This window comes from Typha latifolia, chromosome 12, assembly GCF_019914945.1.
Source record: "Typha latifolia isolate L0001 chromosome 12, TyphaL0001v2, whole genome shotgun sequence".
Taxonomy (NCBI): Eukaryota; Viridiplantae; Streptophyta; class Magnoliopsida; order Poales; family Typhaceae; genus Typha; species Typha latifolia.
The window spans coordinates 4,770,513-4,792,493 of record NC_133097.1 but is presented as its reverse complement, the minus strand read 5'-3'; the positions used below and the strand labels follow the sequence as shown (position 1 = coordinate 4,792,493).

Sequence of the window (21,981 nt, the reverse complement as noted above, 5' to 3'; positions counted from 1 at the left end):
GTGATTCTCATGCATGTTCAATATCCATATTATATTATAAGAGAATTACAAAATTTCTATTTGTATGAAAACTATGTAAGACGTTACAACGAGTAATATTATCAGTGAATGAGTTTTGAAGAATATTGATAGTATTTAATGCAACATTCTTATGTTATTCTTGTGCTAGCAAATAAAGTCTTTGATCCTACTCGTCATTCTACTAGATATTAGTTTTAATCATGGTTTGCCGGATCGACCAATCACGATCCAGGCCAGATCCGAACTCTCTCTTTCTCTTTCTCTCATTCGCTCTTTTGCTCTTTCTTCTCACTCTCTTTTTCACTCTTTTTTTCTCTTTCTCTCCTCACCATATAGCCATTGTTTTTCTTATGGAGAGATTAAGCTCCGGCGAACTCCGGCGACACAGATCTAACTCCGACGAACTTCGATAGGTATTTTTTTAATTTTATTTCTCTCTGAGTTTTTTCATTTCTTCCACTCTATCTTCTTTTCTTCTAGTTTCTTCTTCACTACATCATAATTTTTCTTTCTTTTGTTTGGTTTTCTTCCACTTGCTCTCTTTAATCTCTTTTCTCAGTTTTTGTCAAATTTTTCTAAATTTTTAGAAATATTTCTGCATTTTTAAATAATATTTGGAATTTACGTAATTAAAAAAATCCAATTTGATCCAAGCGACTGTTACAGTCGATATGTAGCGTCTTTTCGAAAGGTCGATCCCAATCCCAATCCTAATTTTTAAAATTTTTGTATTAATTATTGAACTATTATTAATTAATATTATAAGTTCAATTTTATTTTGAAGTATTTAATTATATTATGTAGTGTTCAATCATTGATATTAGTTTTATTGAATGTATTCAATCATAGTATGTGTTGAATAATATTTATATTTAACTACTGCTTTATCTTTATTAAAATAGGTCATTTACAAAAATAATTTAAAGATAAAGCACTATAATGTATGTTTTAATACATATATTTAAATAAAAAATAAAAAATTGACATACCGAAGATCTAAAAACATCTCCAAATATCTTAAAAGGTTTACTAAAAATATTATAAATATGTGTCAGTGGCACGTAAAGGCGTGTCACTGGCACGTAGGGGCGTGCTGCTTAGCATGCCCATACCGTGCCGATGGTGGCACGACACCGCTTATCATTGGTCATAAATATAAGGACTGATTTGAAATTTTTTAAAGTATAAAGGAGGTAAAATAATTTTGGGCATATTTACAGGGGGATAAAATGTATTTAACCCTTTATTTTACTATATGCAACTTAGTGACATGAGAATTTTAATAAGATACTGTTATTTATGCTACGTGTGCGGAAATCGTTCTCGTGAGGGTTCTTTCTCTTTCTCTCTGCCCGAAAGGTTTGGAAGATAAGCAATACCTTAAATCTTCAGAATAAAAAGAGATTATTATGTGCTATTTCTAACAAATCAATAATATCTTGATAAATGGAATTTCAGATTTTTGTAAATATTTTATTTATATAATTTTTTTACAAAAAATAAAATGGAAGAGATTTTATTTATTTGATATATTTTATTTATAGAAAATTAAATATAAATAATTATTTTGAGATGAGAATCTTCATGAGATCAAACCTTTGGTTATTATTTATTCATGTTTTCTATACATGATTATAAAATGGAATTTCATATATCTTAAAAAATATTAGCATCTTGATGCCTTTTATTTATGAATAAGTTATATATAATTGTATTGAGAAGAATTGAGAATCTTGATGATAGATGTTTTGAAATTTAGAATGAATCAATATAAATGAATACTGATAAAAGTAAGATTCGGAACCCAAACTTTTGATAAAATAAGTTGAGGGAAAAAATTCTTGGAAGTATGCCACGGCATGCTACCAAATAAATCTGGCCGGATTAGAAAAAATTTCTAAATTTTTATCTGTAATGACTTTAATTTTACTCAGCGTCTAGCAAAAAGATCAATGGGCGCTACAGAGATTCCTATTGTGGCCTTAGATAATCAGCTATCTAGAGACGTTTCGAATGCTAACACGATGGTAATTAAACTACGATGTGGTCATGGGTCAAAATACCCATTAATGAGATACTATTGTATATCATTAATTTTGATGAGTTTTTATAATAGTACACTTTTAACAGATACCAGTTATGTTGTTATATTGATTTATTTAATATAAGATATTATGAATAAATTATAATTCAATTTAGCATATATTTGATTTAGTACGAGATAAGAGAATTATTATTTTCTAAGATTGTCTTATGTATTCATTCCATTACAATTCATGTTCTGCTACTATGTCTCAGTGTTGATTTTTGTCATTAGACATATTCCTGTTATAGTATGGGTCGAGCCCGTGTCCTAGTTAGTTGAGTCTGTGAGTCAGTTGTGTCATTTGCTCATTATCTTTCATTTGGTCCATGTACGGTTCAGTCCAAACCAAATTAGCTATTGGGTCTTAGTCGATTTACTAAAGCAGGTCCAGTCGATTAGCCTTCAATACAAGTTCTGAACACAATTTAATTAGGTCATGCTGAATCAGACCTAACTTAGTTTCTCTCTCTCTCTCCTCCCTCTTCCTCCCGTCTTTAGCCAACCCTAGCTGAGGCCTACTTTGCCCACAGCCACCGATCCACACGCAGCCCACTTTCGAGAGCACCCAACCCTTGGTGCTCTTGCTTCTTTCCTTCCATTCTCATCCATGTCTGTCTTACTCATCTCAACTCTCCATCATCACCTCCATGACTACAACCACCTGCCAATCAAAACCTTAGTCATCGTCCCACCCATGTGCACATCTAGCCCTAATCGAGAGCACCTCCTAGTCCTCTCGACTTGCCCCTAGTCCCCACCTAGACCGAGCTTGGTTATTCCCTCCAAGAGTTGTAACATTTCCTAATAGATGAGTTATTTGCAGGGCATCTAGCTTAACTTGTGAGGATTTATTATTTTTTAAGAAATCAAGAAGCTGACTAGAGAGGACGGACCGCCGTTCGCGGGTTCTCCTCCACCTCGCGAGGACGGCGGCACCGTATGGGTGTTGAGATGCCGGGGGTGCGGCCGGCGAACCTTCGCCGTGGCGGTCGCCGGCGTCTTCCTCTTTCTCTTCTTCCTTCTCTCTCTTTTCCTCTCTTTTTCTCTCTCTCTCTTCGGTTTGGGGAAGACAGACTCGGGTTGCCCGAGTCTGATCTTCTCCCTTTTAGTGTTGGATTCAGGTCGGGTTGGATCCGAATCCAAGGAACCCGACCCGGTTCCATTATCTATTTGGATTGGGCCTTGGCCCAATCCATTTAAGAATTAATTGGGTGGGCTGCGGGCCAACTACAGCCCAGCCCAATTGATTTGGGCTTATTTTAGCCCAAATTAATTATTCTTAGGTTGAATTGTATAAACATTTTTAATAATTATTTTAATTAAAAATATTATTGTTATTTATTATTTAAGGTGGTGATTTTTAGTACGTGGGCTAGAGATTTGAGATTTTGGTTGTCTTGCCTAGACTCAGGTGAGTGGGTTCACTCACATATTTATTTTATTGTATTTCGTATTTTTGTTAGACCATGTAAATTATCTGTGTGCAAATTATTTATTTCACCCTTATATGTAAAAATTAAATTGTTGCAATTTCTGTGTGCAAATCTATTTATTTCATCCGTACGTGCGAAAATTTATTTTCCTGTGTGCATTTAATTATTATATTCAGTGCATCACCATACTTCGTGCAAATATTGAAAAATTGTGAAAAGAAAAATAAGACTAGTATTGATACGACTTAGAGAACAGTCCCGGTATAAATCGTTTACGATTTTCCGTGGTGACTCAAGTCTATTTGGAAGTCCAGGGGAAAGTCCTAAATTAGATCACTGCGGTGACTTTCTTAGGTGACTCTGGCGGGGTTAGGGAACAATCCTAGGAAGTATGAGAAAATTTCCTAGGTGACTCTAACTTCTCTCAACGGTTAGAGGAAAAGACAGAGTGTGTTGATCACAGGGTGATACCCTCTGATGACCCTAACCGGATCAGCTATGAAGAAAAGTCTCGAGCGTCATCTCGAGGTGACTTTTAGTTGATGTGGATCTACAGGGTTTAGACCCATTGAGACATATGACAATATAAATATCAAAAAAGATGTTAATATGTTGAAAACGTGCAAGGTTACAAGTTGTGAAATTTCTCTATTATTATTATTGTTATTATGTAGAGAGCATGCCTATTGCATATTATGATGGATATTGTTGCTTTTAGTTTAATTTATTCAGCATTAATATGTTTTAAAATTTATTTGGTTCGAGTGGATTCCACTCACTGAGCTATAGTTGTTGGCTCACGAGTTCTATTGTTTTTTTTGTATTTGTTTATTTATTTCAGGTAATAGTCAGCGGAGCAACTGAGCGTGATGTACCCGGATTCCACCTCCACTTAGGATTCACCTATTTACCTTTCCGCTCTTTTAGATTTTGTGCTTTAGATTAGAAGATTTTATTTTATTTTATTTTATTTTAGAGACTCAAAAATATTAACATTGTTTTTATTTTAATTGCATTTAGTAATAAAATTTTAATAAAGCACATTCTCATTTTATTTATTTATCTTGTCATCGTATACGTAGAGAGTATTATTAAGGCTTCGTGCATCTCAAGCATATTGAGATGCATGGCCGGTCATAATTCCTATTTTGGGTCGTGACACATATCCATTGTACCAACCTCTACTTAAGATCTAATCATTGTTTAGGCTTTATGTTGCTCCAAATTTTACTCTAGAGATTCATGGCCATCATGTTCCAAAATGGAGGGTGACAGATATTATCTACTCTTTTAGTTCAACAATTTCTTCTATATGGCGATATTTTATTAAGTTGTCTAATAAGCGAACTTTCACCGACAATCTTTGTAGATCTTTTTCTTAACCATCAATTTTAATTTTAGTTGTCTAACATAGGTCACGAGTGTCAATGCAACCTTGTAATTGGTTTCACTTCAATTTAATGTGTTCCATTTAGAGTACCTGATGCAGTTTTATGAAGTAACAACTAGCGAGTTTATTAACGCCTACGTATTTTTACTAGTTAACCAGATGAAATTTGCCATACCAAATTATTCATGCCAGATACATTGTATTTAGTAGCATGGATAAAAACTCACTCCTGTAGCATAATTGGACATTCTTTCAAGTTGGCCAGTTCTTGATGAGAAGGATAATGTGAGAGGCCCATGGCCAACAATAACCGTTCCATTTTCTGGAGAAGTCAAGGTAGAGATGTAGCCATTTCTGATGAATCCTGTGTCATTATATAACAAGTTACAATCTAGAAACCCCAAAATACATCAGTTTTACTTTTATTTTAGAAGCATTTGTGTGTTCAAATGTTCATCTTCAGCACGATGATATTTGGGAACAGGTTACTGGAAGGTACTGGACTATGTTGGAGATGTCAGGTTTTAACCAAGCCTTTGAACTATCCTAATGCAAGAACAGGAAATTCTAGTCCTTTTCAGATAAAGTAACCAATAATAATCTTTAAAGGAATTTCTAAAATCTGCACCTTTCCCAGCTGCCTTGGAAATGAAGTAAGAATTCCATCCCATTGGTGGCAAAGAAGCTTGAAATATGAGCCAATATTTTGGAGCTTCGTTTGATGACACTCCAAGATAAGCTTTAACATATAATTTCCTTATATTTCGTGTGACATTGTCCACCTCCACAAACTGTGTTTCAATAACGGTTCCTTCAGAGTCTCGTACGACAAGCTGGTTATCGTTAACCTAACAAATGGAGAGAAACTCAGAAAAGTCTACAGGGAGATGGAAAGCTGTCCCAAGGCTGAAAACAGTACCAACTCAGTCTAATAATTGCATAGTTACTATAATAAATCATGTATTAGAATATCTATGAGACAGAATAATAGTTACTATAGGAATAGAATGAACTATTCATGCATAAGGCTTACCAGTAAGTTAAACCACCAAAACAAGTTAAACAACAATATGAATCTTTATCAGCTAGATGTTTTGATAATGGATTTACATGACAAATTTTGTAAGAAGCATGCAGATCTAGGAGATTAAATGAGGGAAAAAAAGACACCAATTCTACTAACTTTTGTTCTATGACAAGAGAAGGGGTCAATCTGATGGTAATGCTTGCGATCATATGCATCAAGTACAGCCGCAGGAACATCACTAGAGAGTCTATAAGAACATTAAGAACATTAGGCAATACTCTGTAACAACTTCCCCCATCTCAAGGTACAACCGATACCCGAAAAGAAGAAGAAAAAGATAAAAATTATGTTCATTACACAATGAAGAAGAAGAAGATAGAGAAAAATGGAAGAACCAAAAGAAAAGAAAGAAGGAAAATCCACATTTTTCTACTGCCGCAGTGAACAAGAAGAAGAGGAGGAGAAGAGAAGAAATAAAACTACAGTGAATAAGAAAAGACGAAAGAAAGCAAAAAACAAACACATATCCAAGGTCGTCGGAGTTCACAAGAACTGGATCTACATCACCAAAGTTTGAAAGACCTTGCCAGAGCTGGATCTTTGCATCGGAGAAGCACCAACTTTGGTTGGGAGAGAGAGAGGAAGAAGGGAAGAAGACGTTGGGGACCAATTATTGATGTCCCGGAGTTGGATATATATCTGACCCACTTGACCCAAATCAGCCTATCCCAATCTAGATTGAGTATCAACTGAGACAAAGATCCGAATCAGGTATCGGTTGAAACAATCGATACACTTCCAATACTAGTATTGAGCCAGGATCGGGATCGGCAGATTTTTGGAACCATGATAAAAAATAATTTCAAGTGAATTTACTCATTTAGCTTATATGTAATTTGGAAGAAGGAATGTTTCTAATAATCAGCTAGGAAAGTTAATATATAATTTTTGTGAGACATGAACCTAGAATGTATATTGAATAAACAGGAGGATAAAAATTTGCAACCATGCATAAAGTTACTTAATGATCAACAAAAAAAAGAAGGATTGCAGAAGCGAATTCGAATGACTAGTCTTCTCCATCAAGCCATGAAACAATACAATGAATTATTATTCGATGAAATCTAACAATTGTCATGTTTACAATAAAATTCTGCTCAGTAAAACTGGAAGTTTCAAAACTTAACTACCAGTAAGTTTATTTTACAATATCAAGTTGGAAGTTTTCTACTGCTAGGAACAGGAAACTCCTAAATCATCAACCTGAAGACAGGTTTCATTGATGTACTCACCGGAATTCGTATTAAATCACTGCGGTTCCATCCAAGAGGGTTGTATGCCACCACTATCTGCAGAGTAAGACATTTTAATATGTCATCTCATCCAGTGAGTAATCTCTTGTAGTTCTGTAGTTTTTTAGTTTATATTACATAAAAGCGGAGAACCGCATGTGACAAGAAAACTTACTAAGCTTTTCTCAGCTGAAATTTCTTCCTCAGTTGAAGGACAGTAGCTTATATTGAGCAAATTGCACTGGAAATGGAGAATTGAGTTTAATTTAAACAAAAAAACAGAAGATTGATCTATGGCCAGATTTTGCTTCCATCAATGTGTAAGGACCAGTGAGATTATTTCTTTCAAAATAAAATATTAATGTAGGAATACACTTCCACAGTATGATAGTATGAACAAACATTAAGCATTTAAAATAGCAAAGAATAGAAGGCCATAAGGAATGATCTTTTATCATTATAATATGATATTTCCATAAAAGGGGAACTGAAGAAATGGTAGTTTAGGATCAGCATCTATATTCTGTTTGACAACATTAAAGACATTTTGAAACTTGATTTTAATATAACTTCGGGAGTTCAGTGAGTGACTTGGCCCCAAGTTTCCTTTCAAATAGCAATTCTCAATTAAATAAGACTCTAGACATAAATCGACATATCCATACTTAATAACAATTCAGACATTGTTAAGTTATTTCAATGACAAATGACTTTGAAATTTCCGAGGAGATCACTTGTCATGACCCAAATGTTAAAAAGTCCATTTGATGTAGGAATGAATTTTATTTTTTTATTTTCTCTTATTTGTCAACAACTTCATGATCATAATGGAGGAGGAACGCGTTCCACTCTACAACACTCCGATACTACATGCAGATATAAAAAGACTAGGTAAAAGAGAGAAAAATGTAAGAAAAGAAGGATTTCTATCCTTTATAGTGAGAAATTCGACAAATCAAAAACCTAATTAAATAATGAAATATTTGCAGGATAAGAAAATTCGAAAAATTCTACAGGTTATCTACCTTTAAAACTAAATGAACTTTGTCCCTCGGAGCAATACTAAATATATGAAGTTACCACATAATTGTAATCTTATTATGCTGATAGAAATAAGGTCAAGAAATAAAAGTATGACTATGAGAAGGCAAAGTGATAAAACTTGACAAATTTCAAACTATTACATATAAAATATAAGGAAATTTTATAAATCACACCCTACAATTTATCTATTTTATAATTCACACCCTGTCTTTGAGGTTTTTAACCCAAGCCCCTAATTTTTCCTTATAATTCTTATTTAACACCTTCCGTTAATTTAAACAGTACCAGCAAAAAAATATACTGTTATAATATATGAAATAATTTATAAATACCTAAATTACCCATGTCTTCCTAGAAGAGGGACATAGAGGAGGAAAAATAGTGATAAGGGTATTTTAATAATTTGATCGATATCAGTTAATCAAATTAAAGTTAGGGTGTTAAACGAGAATTCTAAAGAAAAAGGAGTGATCAAATTATAAAATCGTCAAATACAAGATGTGAATCACAAAATAGATAAAATATAAGGTATGATTTATAAAATACCCAAAATATAAAATCACCATTCTCTAATAACTTAAATTTTTAGAGCAGTTGATGAGTTAATATTGTAACAGAGTTAGAGATATCGATTCAAATCTTGTCATGCTCATTTTTACCTGAAAATATAAAACTCCACTCAATTAGATAAAATCCACTTCTTAAGTCTGTCAAAATATTTTAGCGCAGAAGTGAGGTAATAAATACAATATATAAAAGCCACCATTCTCTATCAGCTTTAAGCTTTGAGAGTAATTGGTGAAGTAACACAAACATTAATCACAATGTCAGATTTCAGCACACAATGACATGATTCAATTGTTGAGATCATCTCAGTCTGCTTACATATTTATCTTCAATCTGAACCTAAAAAAAAGGCTACAGTGTTGCTCAATTCATAAGTTTAAATCAGCTGGTTAAAGCACGTGGGAGATTTATCTTCTAAACGTTTTTGGTAACCCTGGGTGGACAATCCCTGGAATCAGTACCCATGAAAGCTTTGAATCAGTTGCTATATGAGATGTTTATTTAGGATGCTTATACCTCTACGTTCCACTAAATTGTTAACCCCATTCTCAGGTCTAACACTGGGACAAGCTCAAAAAGTCAAACAGGAAGAAAGGAAATGAGCATTAAGCAAGGCCTATAAATAACCACACTCTCAGAATCAGCCTAAATGAAGAAACAAATAATCACCTTACCTGACTAAATTTTGCTGAAGACGAGCAAGGTCCATTTGAACTTGTTAAGCAGGTGAGAGCAAAGTTTACACCCTCTTCTGCCTAATAGTAGGACAGAGAAATTAGTGAGCTCACTTGACTACATCTCATTCGGAGAAAAGAAGATAACTGGGAATAAGGAAAATAACCGAAACTTGCAAACCTTTGATGCTCCATAAAATAGGCGTTTTGCATAATCATTTGTTGTATGTTGTTTTGCTGTACCAGTGACAGCATCATGATGCTGAGCAATACCCAGTGCATCTCCTAAACCATCTGTAAATAACCCTGAAGATGTCCTAACCAAGAATTCAATTTGTCGTGCCGCCTATTTGGATAAGTCATGTAATGTTTCATTAGTTTTATGCAATTTTGAGAAACAGGAGTAAAATATAAATGTAGTTTATTGGCAATCCTACTAGAAATTTGCTATACCAGATAATATCCACTAAGCATACGGATGTATCGCTTGAATGTTGGGCGGCTAGTATAATATCCAGTCCAATAAGCATTTGATGAATCAGCATAACTGTAATCATCAGATAGAAGAGTTCAAAACATGAGCAAGCATTACTTTGACTAAACTTAATAAGATATACTAATGTCCTCACGGAAAGTAGTCATCATATTTCAATGGCCAAGATTCATTTGCTGCATTCTTTGCATCGGTGTAAATGGATGGAGTAGAATATAGTGCATGGACTCGGTCATCCTGTCATATCCAGGCAATATCAGTATTTCTTGTGAACAATATTCCTTTATTTATTGAGTTATTTTTATTCACCAAATTGGGTTTTTCAATATGGTGAACTATATGGATATTCATGGATTTTTAACATAAATTACTGTACTAGCTGTAGAACCACAGAAAGTATCATGTTTCTTAATAATGATAGATTATATCAAGAACTTGGACATGTCATTGTTCAATTGCTTGCATATGTTCTCTCGCAAAAACCCCAAATAGAGAACCATTGGATTTTGACCAATTCTTCAAAATCTGAGAAAATTCTTTGGAAACCAAATTCCCAAAATCTCTAGCAATATTCACCCCAAATTGATACTGAAATAACTGAAAAGTTGAAGGTCACATGCATCTTCTTCCTCTGCTCTTGACTGTTATGCGACAAGGGGAGCAACCACGGATCCCTTGGCAAGTTGCCAGTTACCTTAGTCTACACATTACCACAATTCAGAGGAAGCAACTTAGGAGAGCATGAAGATAAAATGTTTTAGAAGCATCCGGAGCTATTTCCTAAGCCTTCGTTGTGACTCTTTAGTGGTACATCACTCTTCTTCAATTGTGAATTTTATGGTTTTACCTTAGCTTCCTACTAAGTCAATTTTAGTATCAATGACGAAATTTCTTTTTGCTGGGAATAGTTATAATAACTAAAAAAGAAAATGAAAATGAAAGACACTTGATCTCCTTCCGCTCCTCTCGGCCATTACGCGATGAGAGGAGCGGTCGTGGATTCCCCTATGAGTAATCGGTTACCAAATCAAACAAACCCTCAAAATCTCCCCTTTCTAAAATGTAACCCTACTCCTCCACCCCACGATGCCACCACCATTATCATCATCATTTTCTTCTCCTTCTTCTTCCCTCATAGGAGCACACCTTCTCAGATTGGACCGTCAAAGCCTTGTCAATGCAATCTGTGTTTTACCTTTTGATTCACCACCTACCAATCCTGGAAGCTCCGTCGTGTCACCCTCATGCCCTTGGTATCATTCCCAAGTGTTCTCGACCCTTCTATTTTTTATTTTTTTCAAATCCAATATATAGAATTATTATAGTAGTGAAGTAGGATTTTGGCCTTTCTTCTCTCCAAATTTCTATGTACAAAATTGTTATGGAAGAAAAATCGACAACTGTTTCTTCTCTCCAAATCTTACTTCTTATGCCACGATATAATGGGTACATACCTCTTTAATACCAATCCTCAAATTTGGCTCATACTCTTATCCTAGTAGAAATATAGAGAGACTGTTTTTAATAGCTACATACTTTATAAAATGGACATCCTCACTTGGTGTTGAGTAAAATTGAGGAAAAAAGAATTGGAAAATTGCAGAAAATCACAAAATTAGTGGTGGCAAGATCAAAACAGATCTCGACCATATTTTGCAATTATTGGTTTGAAGTTCAGCCGTATACATGAAGTTTGGATTTTCCATAAACTTTCAGAAAATTGTAGTAGAGAAAATTATCTAATTGGAGTCTAATTGGTATATTATCCAAGTAGATGGGTCAATCTCAGCTATTTTGCAATTCACAACTATGAGTTGAAATTTCAAATAAATATAAATTTTACGTTTCCACAATTATTTTGGCCAATTAAAAAAATCTAAAGAAAAGAAATATGGAAATCATCAAATTGAAGTATAGATTGCATATTATTCAACTAGATCTTTTTTTTTTATTTTATTTCAGATTACCGCAATTTTCTCATCCAAGTTGGGTTAAACATGTACGAAATTTTTAGCTTCAGAATACTTTCAGGCCTTCGTATAAAATAAGAGGATGAAAGTATTCTGAAGCTAATAATTTCTTGCCTTGACAGTGACTTGTATCTTATCCCGACTAGTAGAAAATGACTTGTAAGCCAACTTAGGTACAAATGATCTTGAATCTACGGAATCTTATGGCTGCATAAGTTTGTTATAAGTCACATTGAGAAGCATGAATTTGACTTATGAATGTAGTGAAATTGAAAACCGCATGAAAAGATAATGGAATTTGAAAGCTTAATCTTGTGTTTTAGACCTTATATGTATCTCTTGCTACTGAGGCCTTAAACCATCCCAACGTGGAAAACAAGCCCCAAACAGCACTAGAAAAATTATCTAGAGGTATTATCACATCTTATGTCTGAATTCCATCAATAAAAATTTCTGATTACTGGAAATTTTGATTTGTTAAACTGGTAATCCTCCTGAATTAGAGACTTTTCATCCTTTACGTAATTGAATGTTGACTGGAGAGGTCAGAACAGAAGATGATCTATATAATAAGATATTTTCAGAGGCAATCTTTTCAAATAAAGCTAGAATATAATAGAAGGGAAGATTATATGATTCAAAGAGATAATTTTGCATCATTATCACTCATATTCACAAGTTATTGCATCAAATCAGCTACTCCCATTCACTATATTTAAGAATACAAACAAATGAATACATTCTAAACGGATTACCTTGTTAACATAATGGATAAGCTTATCCATTTGCCTGAACCAAGATTCTGCATATTGATATTGAAAATCATCGCCCATAGTCCACATTATATGGTTTGTACGTGTGACATTAGCCTGATTTGAAATGAGCACGTAGAAAAGAAAAACTTAAGAAGATGAAGATATAAAGCATTGTAAGTATAAGAGGGGACTTACTTGAGTTATAGCAGCATTGATGAAATCATTTACACGTTGTTCAACATTGTAGTCATAAAGCAAATGATCATCCTGCAAAAATTAAGTAAGAAAACAATCACTAGAGTAGTTGGATACAAATGAAAGTGTATGAAGTTCCAGCTCCTTCATACGACATCGTACCTGAACAGGTACAAAGTCATCAAAGACTTCAAAACCAAATCCAGTTGGGGGACTATAATGAACAGGAAAGGTGCTTGCAAAGATCTGAAGATTTAACTACACACATTAACAAATATATAATCAAAAAGGCAAACAAAAGCAAGTGAAGCTTAGAACCTGAGACGAGGAACCAAATGTTCTTGAACCCCGCCATATAACTTCGAGAGATTTGTCCACCTTACGATTTTGCCTGTCCTGATAATCGATTCTTGCAAAATGTACAGAATCGAAACCAAGCTACAATTGTGGTATAACAATTAAATCCCCAGTATCAAACAATACCATAATGAGCTAATATTTATACCTATTAGAAATAGAAAAAAATAATAATCATACATTATGTGTCATTAATAAAGAAGAAAAAGATTATCTACTGATTTTGAAAATATTTCAAAATGTTTTCCTAATCTTTTGTTTAACATGAAATCTACATAAGTTTTAGCTAAGAGAAAAGAAATCTATATGCTTGAGTGGAGGAGTCTATATTATATATACGGTAGTCAAATTTACCATGGTTAGCAGGATCAACTGATCTCGATCCGAATCAGGATCGGTGGGTTTTGGGTAAATCGTGTCAGATCGATTATAGATCTAATCTGGATCTGACCCAGGAATATCAATTATTGATGTCTCCGATCTGAGCTCTCTCTCTCCTCTCTTTCACTCTTTTCTTCTCACTCTCTCCCTCTCTCTCCTCTTTTTCACTTTTTCTTTCTCCTTCATATAACAATTATTTTTAATAGAGAGATCTATCTCCGGCAAATTCCGGCAACGTGGATTTTTAACTCCGACAAACTCCACTAAGTAATTTTTTAATTCTATTTCTTTATTTCTCTCAGTTTTTTAATTTCTTTCACTCTCTCTCTCTTTCTTCTCTCTTTCTTCTTCTCTTTCACTGCACCATAGTTATTCCTACCAATATGTTTCTTTTCATTTTTTATCTTTTTGAAAACTGTCTTAATAATAGTTTGTATACGACTCCTTTTTTAAGATATATATTCATCGGTCTAATATTCTCACACTCTGCAATAAAGCCCATAATAATATTTAAATAAAAATAAAATAATAATATAAAAGCATATCTACTAACAACGTATATATCTCTATGTAGTTATTTGTTCTATCTATAATCAATCAACTTCAACCACTTTCGATAACTTTTGTCCACATTTATTTTTATTCAATCTTTTGCTATGTCCATAGCCTTATATAAGAAATCTATCTCAGACTTGTCATCACTGTCTATAAATTATAGTACTTTGATAAGAGACTCAAATATTGTGGTAGCAATTATAATATTATCTCATAATATATTCCCAAAAGTCATATTTTTCAAAACTTTACCTAAACTTCGATATTTAGGTTTTATATTCTTAATTTTTATAGACCACTCTGGTGATGTAAATACCTATATAATGTCATCCTTATATAGTATTATACTCTCCAATGCTAGAAAATGAATAGCAAATCTAGTGAGATCGAGTCTGATAATCTCTCTATCACTAACCATCTGCCTAAGCAAATTAAGAATTCAACCATAATTATATATAAAATTTATCAATATCGACCTTCATGTATGACGATGTTAATTTTAGGATCTTTAGCAATATCTTCCAACATGAAATTAAGATAATGTACAGCACATGAGATCTAATATAAATATTATACTTTGATCATAAATAATTATCCAGCAGCCTTATAATTTGCCCTATTATCAGTAACTACTTCGACTACCTTTTTTTACTAATTTATTCTACTACCTCATCCATTAACTGAAACAAAAAATATATAATTTATACTTTTAAAATAAACAATAGCATCGATAGACTTTAAAAATATTGCCCTTATGCTGAATACACCAAGAAATTAATTATATTTATTTTGTTCTATATTATCCACCCATCACACATTTTTATATAATCAAATTAATCCCAATATTTTTTAGATGTCTTAATATAAGTGTGAAGCTCATTTACCTTTGACTTCAGATATTTAGTAGCAATATATTTTGAACTAGGTGGTGGAACACTAGACCCTACTAATTGTATAGCATTTACCGTGGTCTAATAATAAGGACTATCAACTAAATTGAAAGAAATATAATTATAGAAAAAAAATTTAGAAATAGACTTACCAATATGTTTCTTTTCATTTTATCTTTTTGAGAGTTGCCTTAATAGTAGTCTATATACGACGTTTTTTTTCTTAAGATATATATCCATCGGTCCAATATTTTTACACTCCGCCGTAAAGCCTGTACCGCTAGGAGTCCTAAAACTACTATCCCTATATTCTTTTTCTCCTTACATATATACTATCTAAATCTTTAAAAGTCACCATAACTGCTTTTTCTCATCTCCTCCTCTCTTTGTGTATTTCTATTTTCTTTTATTGCTCTTCTTATCTGTCTCTCCTTATTATCCTCCTCACTATGCTCACTGTTATCATCATCAATATTTTCATAGTCATGTATCAATTCTTGACAAAACATTAACTCTCGTTTTTATACAATTTATTTTTCCCTTTTTTTGCCTATTAGATGGACCAACATTTCTCTTTTGACTTCCAAACTAACTTGAGTGCAAGCTGCTACATTTTGTTCTCTTCTAGCTAAATTTTCTTTCAGACGGCTAATGTTGCCTCTTATTTCCTTTCCACTCTAATTGCATTTGATACATTTTTTGTCTTAACTAAGAGAAATGCAATATTGCCAACCAATATTGCTATCTTGTGATTTTTCTCTTGGAGGCATTTTACTTTTAATGTAAACACCTAAACTCAGATCAAATTAAAAATATAATTCAACAAATATTTAATCTCAAATTTAACAAATTAAATAATTCAGTAAATATTTAATCTCAATTTTAGCAAATTAAATATTTCAATAAATATTTTATCTTAATTTCAGCTACTACAGCTTTGCTACCTTCAGAATAAATAGAATGAAAAGATTCAATTTAAGTGCATAAGGGAAAGAAGAAAAATAAGAGCTTTAAATTCAAAAACGAAAACAAAAAAAAGAATTAAAAACAAGTTTGCTGCCACTGAAAATTGAAAAGAAGAGACTAGAGAGAGAGTGGAAGAAAAAAACAAAAGAAAAAAATTTCTGTCAGTGAACAGTGAAAAAAAATAGAAAAAGAAATAGAAAAAAAGAGAAATAAAAAAGGAACAAAAATGGCTGTAGGTGACCAGGTTCCAAATTATGAACTTTATTGCTTATTAATCACAGAGCACTTCCAATTAGTTTGAGAAAATTCTGAGAGAAAGTGGACTGGTATCAAAGTGGGTTTACAAATTATAACTTTACTTGTAGTTTATGGATTATGAACTGTTGGAAAGTTATTGATCTTATGGCAACTCCAAAGTATGTTTTCTAATGTATACTTTTTTCTAATGGCAACAACTCTCATCCTTTCTTCCTTATACAAATAATAGAAATTCAATAGTACTTCATGCTTTTAGAAATTACTCAATTAGAACTACTCAAGCACAATTTGGAAAGTTATTACGTGGAAAAAAAAATCAGTATGTGAAGGAGAGAAGAAAAAGAAGAAGAGATTAGAGAAGAAAACCGAAAGAAAAATAAAATAAAATCTGTTGACTTTCACCAATCCGCATCAGCCGATCCTGCCAACCATGAGTTAGACTATCTGAGGCCTTAAGAATGAATAGCCTTAAAACAAACCATCCTGTTCAGATTTAGATTTGATTTCAGAATTTTGGGAGAATGTTTTATGATACTAACTGTGTGAGGTCTCCTATGAAAATGTGAACTATTGAAATTAGGATTTGAGCCAGTTAAGGAGTAATCATCTACTGCTATTAGAGAAGGGGATGTACCTCTCCTGTAACAACAGTTATAGTCTCATTTGCAAGAAAAAGATAAGTTAAAATTGTGCCTTATTTCTTCATTGAAGCTTTGATTGGTGTGAGACGACCCTCTGGTGTGATTATAGGAAGCCAAAGTGAGTTTGGTACTTATCCCTTCTTTAACTTTTTTTCCTTCTATTCTTCTCGTTCTTTCTTTCTTATTTTCTTCTCATTGATTTTGATTCTTGATCTTTCTTTCATATCCAAAACCTTACTTGAATATCCACATCTCTAACCTTCAAACCCTTTCCCACTTCTTTGGTAAACAATGAACCCCAATATAACCAAGTCCTAAAATTCATCAGGAATCTGCAAACGATATTCTAACATCTCCCACGTACATATAGATCTCCTTATTAAAGATACAGAGGAAATTAAGGTCTTCTAATGCAACATGTTGGATTGCTTCTTAATCTTACAAAAGATATGGGTAATATTGGCACAAATCTTTAAATATTTCCTTGAATATGATAAGCTGATAACCTTATGAGAAAATAGTTGAATATATTCATCTGACACCCCAGTTGATGATACGATTTATCTTGCTATTATTAGAGCAAATTTGTATTCTTTACGTCAAGCTAACTGTGCTCACCCTAGTTCTTGTTGTTTGGATAGAAATGAAATAAAAGATTCAAAGTGCATATGACAGACTCAATCAGTTTAGAACTTTATGAAAATACACATGATGATTGGCAAATCAACCTAAGGTACGATTGATTGAAAAGCTCTGAACCAATAACCAATCAAATAGTTAAATGCTCTGAATAAATATTAATCCTCCAAGTTTAGGAGCAGACAAGAACAATCGATTGTTCATATGGACTGAATCAGTTGATCATCAGTATTCACTCATGTATGTAGCAACTAGGACAAAGTCATAAGAGATTTTATAGGGTTCTCATTCTGCAAAGCACAGAGAAGATCATGATTTGATTCCATTAAGTGGTGGATCTGTCATTAACAATATGATTGGAATAAAAATAACTAGTACAATGAAGAAGATTAACTTATTAAGATGAAGATGAATAAGAATTAAGTGTCGTCATTACTTCTACAGTCCGATGGTCAACAAGGTACGTGTTGCAGCATGTGTTTGTACCGACACACAGCACAGTTGAACATACTAACTGAACAAAGCAAGTCATGGCATGGTGCTGCAACTAAATGAAGAAAGGAGGAAAGAGGGTTGAAGGATAGGACAGTAATAGAAAGGGAAATAAGTAGATATCATATTGGTACTTGCAATCAAAAGGCACAATAGTCTGATCATAGGCTGTCAAAGGGAGAAGGAAAGAAGTCAAAGAACTTTGTCGGCCAAGGAAACATAATCAACTCTAAGATAACCTGCTAATAGGAGCATAAATAGATGATTTGCCTAAACATATTGTCAATATATTGATGATCACCTTAAGAGGATCATCTAGAACAGACAATGTGCTTAAGAGGATGTTTAAAGAATGAATGTCAACCAGCATGGCAATATAATGTCAACCGGCCTGCTGATATATTTTCTTTTACCTCTTTTCTATTGCGCTTTTCTACCTTATTTCCCATCTTTCTTCTCCTACATTACTCTATAGTATTAAGTTATTTCATGGTTGCTTAAATTCTAAATATTTCCCATTATTTTTAAGAAATCTTACAATAAAACAAGTCCATCTTGATCAAGGATTGACGTGCCTACCAGCACAGATTGTGTCGGCACTTGACTAGCATGTGGCATGAGAGGTGTCATGCGGCACCTCACCTAGCAGCAATTCATCACTGTGTAGTAGTCCTATAGGCGATTAACGGCATCACTCCTCTCTCCTCATCGTCATTGATCTCTCCACATCGCCAGTCATGCCCTAGTAGGAGATAGAGAGATGGAGAAGATGGGCTTAGCGGGTCAAAAATAAAAAAGTAAAAAATCTACTTTGGGCTCGGGCATGGCAATGAAGAGAGAACAACGATGATGGCTTGGCACAGCTAGTCTCCCTCTCTCCTCTTTTTCTCTCCCTTTCTTGCATGGTGCTAGTGGTGGAGCTGTCCTATCTTGCAGCACAGTCAACAAGTGTGGCGGCACGTACCGGACGGTCTGTGCCACAGGCATGGCAACCCCTGATCTTGACATTAAAATATTTCTACAAACTTTAGAGCCTCTATACGCAGCCATGCTAGTCAATTTGATAGTTTGCAAGTGGCATGATAAGACAGGCATTGGCTACGTAGACAAATTCTTGATATAACTAACAAGATTACAATGTTAGCCTAGATAACCTTGATTTCACCATAAATACCAAGTTTAAATATCTCATGAAATTTTGCATCACAGGTAGAAATTTATGACAGAATTAGAGTGAATGTAACTTAAACTAAAAGAAGAGGATAATGCGTATCTTAGCAGTAAATCTACATCCTTATGTCAAGAGAAGAGAGTTATATGTAACCTCTGCTCCAAGTAAGTAACCTTGCACAGCGGAATGCCCAAAAGGATCTATCTGCCAACCAACTCGAGGAACCTTGTTGAACTGAGTCTTGATCATACGGTGACCAAGTGTTGTTTGATCAATCATATCAATGTAATGGACGGTAGCTTCATCATGCATACACCAACCTCCATTTCTGAAATGCAGTTAAATGGTAACTTCATAAATTAATAGGTGACATGCATGGTTTAAAGTAAAGGATAAACAGAAAAAGTTGTGTACATGAACTCCAGCTGACCAGAATCCACAAGCTTCTTGACCATGTCTTGAATTTTCTCATTTTGCTCCACCCACCACCTTTGGAAGAATGCCTTAAAATAGTAGCAAAAGGCTGATCACTTGGAACTAAGCAAGTTTGGCAGTCCATAAGTAAACAAAAAGCAGAGAATCATTTAGTTTAGCGAACATATGTTGACAGTCAAATAGAACATTTTAGTACCAAACAGATTCCTGAAAATCTGAGGGATGTCTTATCACATCACATGCCTAGCAGGATATGATGTTTTTAGTTATTTACTGTAAATAGAACTTTCAGCAACTTCTATGAGATTATTGAGGTGACTGTCTGTCAAGAGCACTCCTGCACAACTAAATTATTATGTAAGAAAACTTGACACCGTAAATATTTGCTGTCACTAGATTTAACATAAAATCTAGGATGTTTTTAGTCTTCCTACTAGTTCAACAAACTTGCGACCGTCTGAAAGTAATAGTAATAGCTCTGATGGTAGTAATATATTTCCATATAGAAGAAAAGAGAATGCACAATCACATTGTAGAAAACAAAACAAAGAAATTCATATAGTTAATTATTGAAAACATATATTTAATTTTATTTACTTTTCATTTACCAAATTACTTATGCCAAGACAAAAATATATGTAATTACAGGATTCAAATCCTAGCAGGAGAAGGACCTGCTTCAGAAGAAACAGATATTGAATATTGATGAGTATCCAAAAGAAATTCTTGCAGAAAAGAAGGTCATCAATGAGGTTAGCTTAATCAAGGAATTCATCAAATGACTAGACTCAGACGGTACAGGAATCACTCTCACATTCTGAAATGAAATTTCAATTTTAGTTAATTAGACGGCACTTATAGTCAAAGCCTTCAATTGGGAAATTAGAAATTTGTTAGATAAGTGGCTACTTAGGCGAAAACTCATTTGATTCTCGATACGCGAGGAAGAATGACTGATAAAAAAAAAAAGGAAAATAAGGAAATACGTAGTTATCATTCACTATAAGAGTGCCTTGGTATCTATGAAGCATGGATACAGATAAGATACAAATAAAGCCAATGCGGTAGATCTTAAAAATTAAGGATAATCATCCGAATTTTTGAACATTTGTACTCGTCTGACTCTTATCATATTTGACTCTTTCACTACATGACTCTTTGTTTCCCAATTTTTAGATAACATAAAAGGTTGTCACAAATCCAAGAAGATCAAAAGTTACTTCAAAACTAGAGAATTAATATTAATTATTCTTAAATTCTGCACTAGCCAATTAATCTAATTGACTAGTCAAATGGGCTAGCTTATATTTCAACATCAACCACTGCCTACAATCTTCGAGTATTTCTTCAAACTGGCATTTGATTTGAGGCATGAAAAATTATTATTACTATAATGGCACACCAAATCCAATTGGGAATCATCATCCATACCTGCTCGGCAAACACGAATTTTCGATTCGGGTCTTTCCGCAACGCATCGACCACCGAATCCAGCACGTTCATAACACAAGCACCCTATACAACAACCAGATAAAATTCACTCAAATCTCCACTAAAAGGAAGCATCTCAGTGCCTCTAAAACTACCAACCTGGATGCTGTTGTTGGACCCAACGTAGTACTGGTCGATGGTCTTGAGCCATCCAACATCGTCGTGGGAATGCGGGACCAAGTGCACGTTAAGCTTGCCGGAGACAATTCCGGCGCTCGTGTTGTAGCTGATGTAAGCGGCAGTAGCAAAGCTAGGGGAACAAGTAACGACGAGGGAGATGAAGAAGATTACCAACTCCATGGAGCTCATCGTCTCCAAGAGAATGGAATCGGCCTGGGGATTGTGTCCTGGAATTGAATGGGGATTGGAAATGGGTTTTAGATTTGAAATTTTTGTCTGTTGCTTTTAACTCTTGTATGATTTTGGAGCTAATGGGAAGGGTGCCTCTGCAGGAATAATTTATTTATCCAAACAGATGGAATGTCGAAATATGCCGGCCCAAATTCTTGGATTTCCTTTCCGGTACTAAAATGTCGATATTGATGATGGTGACGATTTCGATAATGACTTTGATACGAAGCTGCTAATTTTGTATACGACGCCGAAAATAGACCGATTTAATCAAACGATTAATCACGATACGAATCCGTATCATATAATATATTTATATTATTAGTGTTTATTAGGAAATATGAATGATTATGAAATAGGAAATTCTGAAAAATTGCATAAATGCATTCCAATGGAAGTTGAACAAA

The 21,981-nt window shown here is 33.8% G+C and overlaps 1 protein-coding gene across 1 annotated transcript in view; it reads right to left on the bottom strand.

Annotated features, from left to right (window-relative positions):
• LOC140798915 (alpha-mannosidase) overlaps positions 1-21,657 on the bottom strand; it is a 46,108-nt gene extending 24,451 nt beyond the window's left edge. The window contains exons 1-16 of the mRNA XM_073153002.1: positions 21,323-21,657; positions 21,164-21,247; positions 19,712-19,800; positions 19,451-19,625; positions 13,266-13,385; positions 13,110-13,193; positions 12,948-13,019; positions 12,753-12,866; positions 10,164-10,264; positions 9,988-10,081; positions 9,716-9,880; positions 9,535-9,615; positions 7,425-7,490; positions 7,250-7,306; positions 5,559-5,778; positions 5,158-5,294 (exon numbers count right to left, since the gene is read on the bottom strand). Coding sequence (XP_073009103.1) covers positions 5,158-5,294; positions 5,559-5,778; positions 7,250-7,306; positions 7,425-7,490; positions 9,535-9,615; positions 9,716-9,880; positions 9,988-10,081; positions 10,164-10,264; positions 12,753-12,866; positions 12,948-13,019; positions 13,110-13,193; positions 13,266-13,385; positions 19,451-19,625; positions 19,712-19,800; positions 21,164-21,247; positions 21,323-21,532 — 1,869 coding nt within the window. The 5' untranslated portion in view covers positions 21,533-21,657. The remainder of the gene's footprint in view (positions 1-5,157; positions 5,295-5,558; positions 5,779-7,249; positions 7,307-7,424; positions 7,491-9,534; positions 9,616-9,715; positions 9,881-9,987; positions 10,082-10,163; positions 10,265-12,752; positions 12,867-12,947; positions 13,020-13,109; positions 13,194-13,265; positions 13,386-19,450; positions 19,626-19,711; positions 19,801-21,163; positions 21,248-21,322) is intronic.
• Positions 21,658-21,981: the final 324 nt, after the last annotated feature.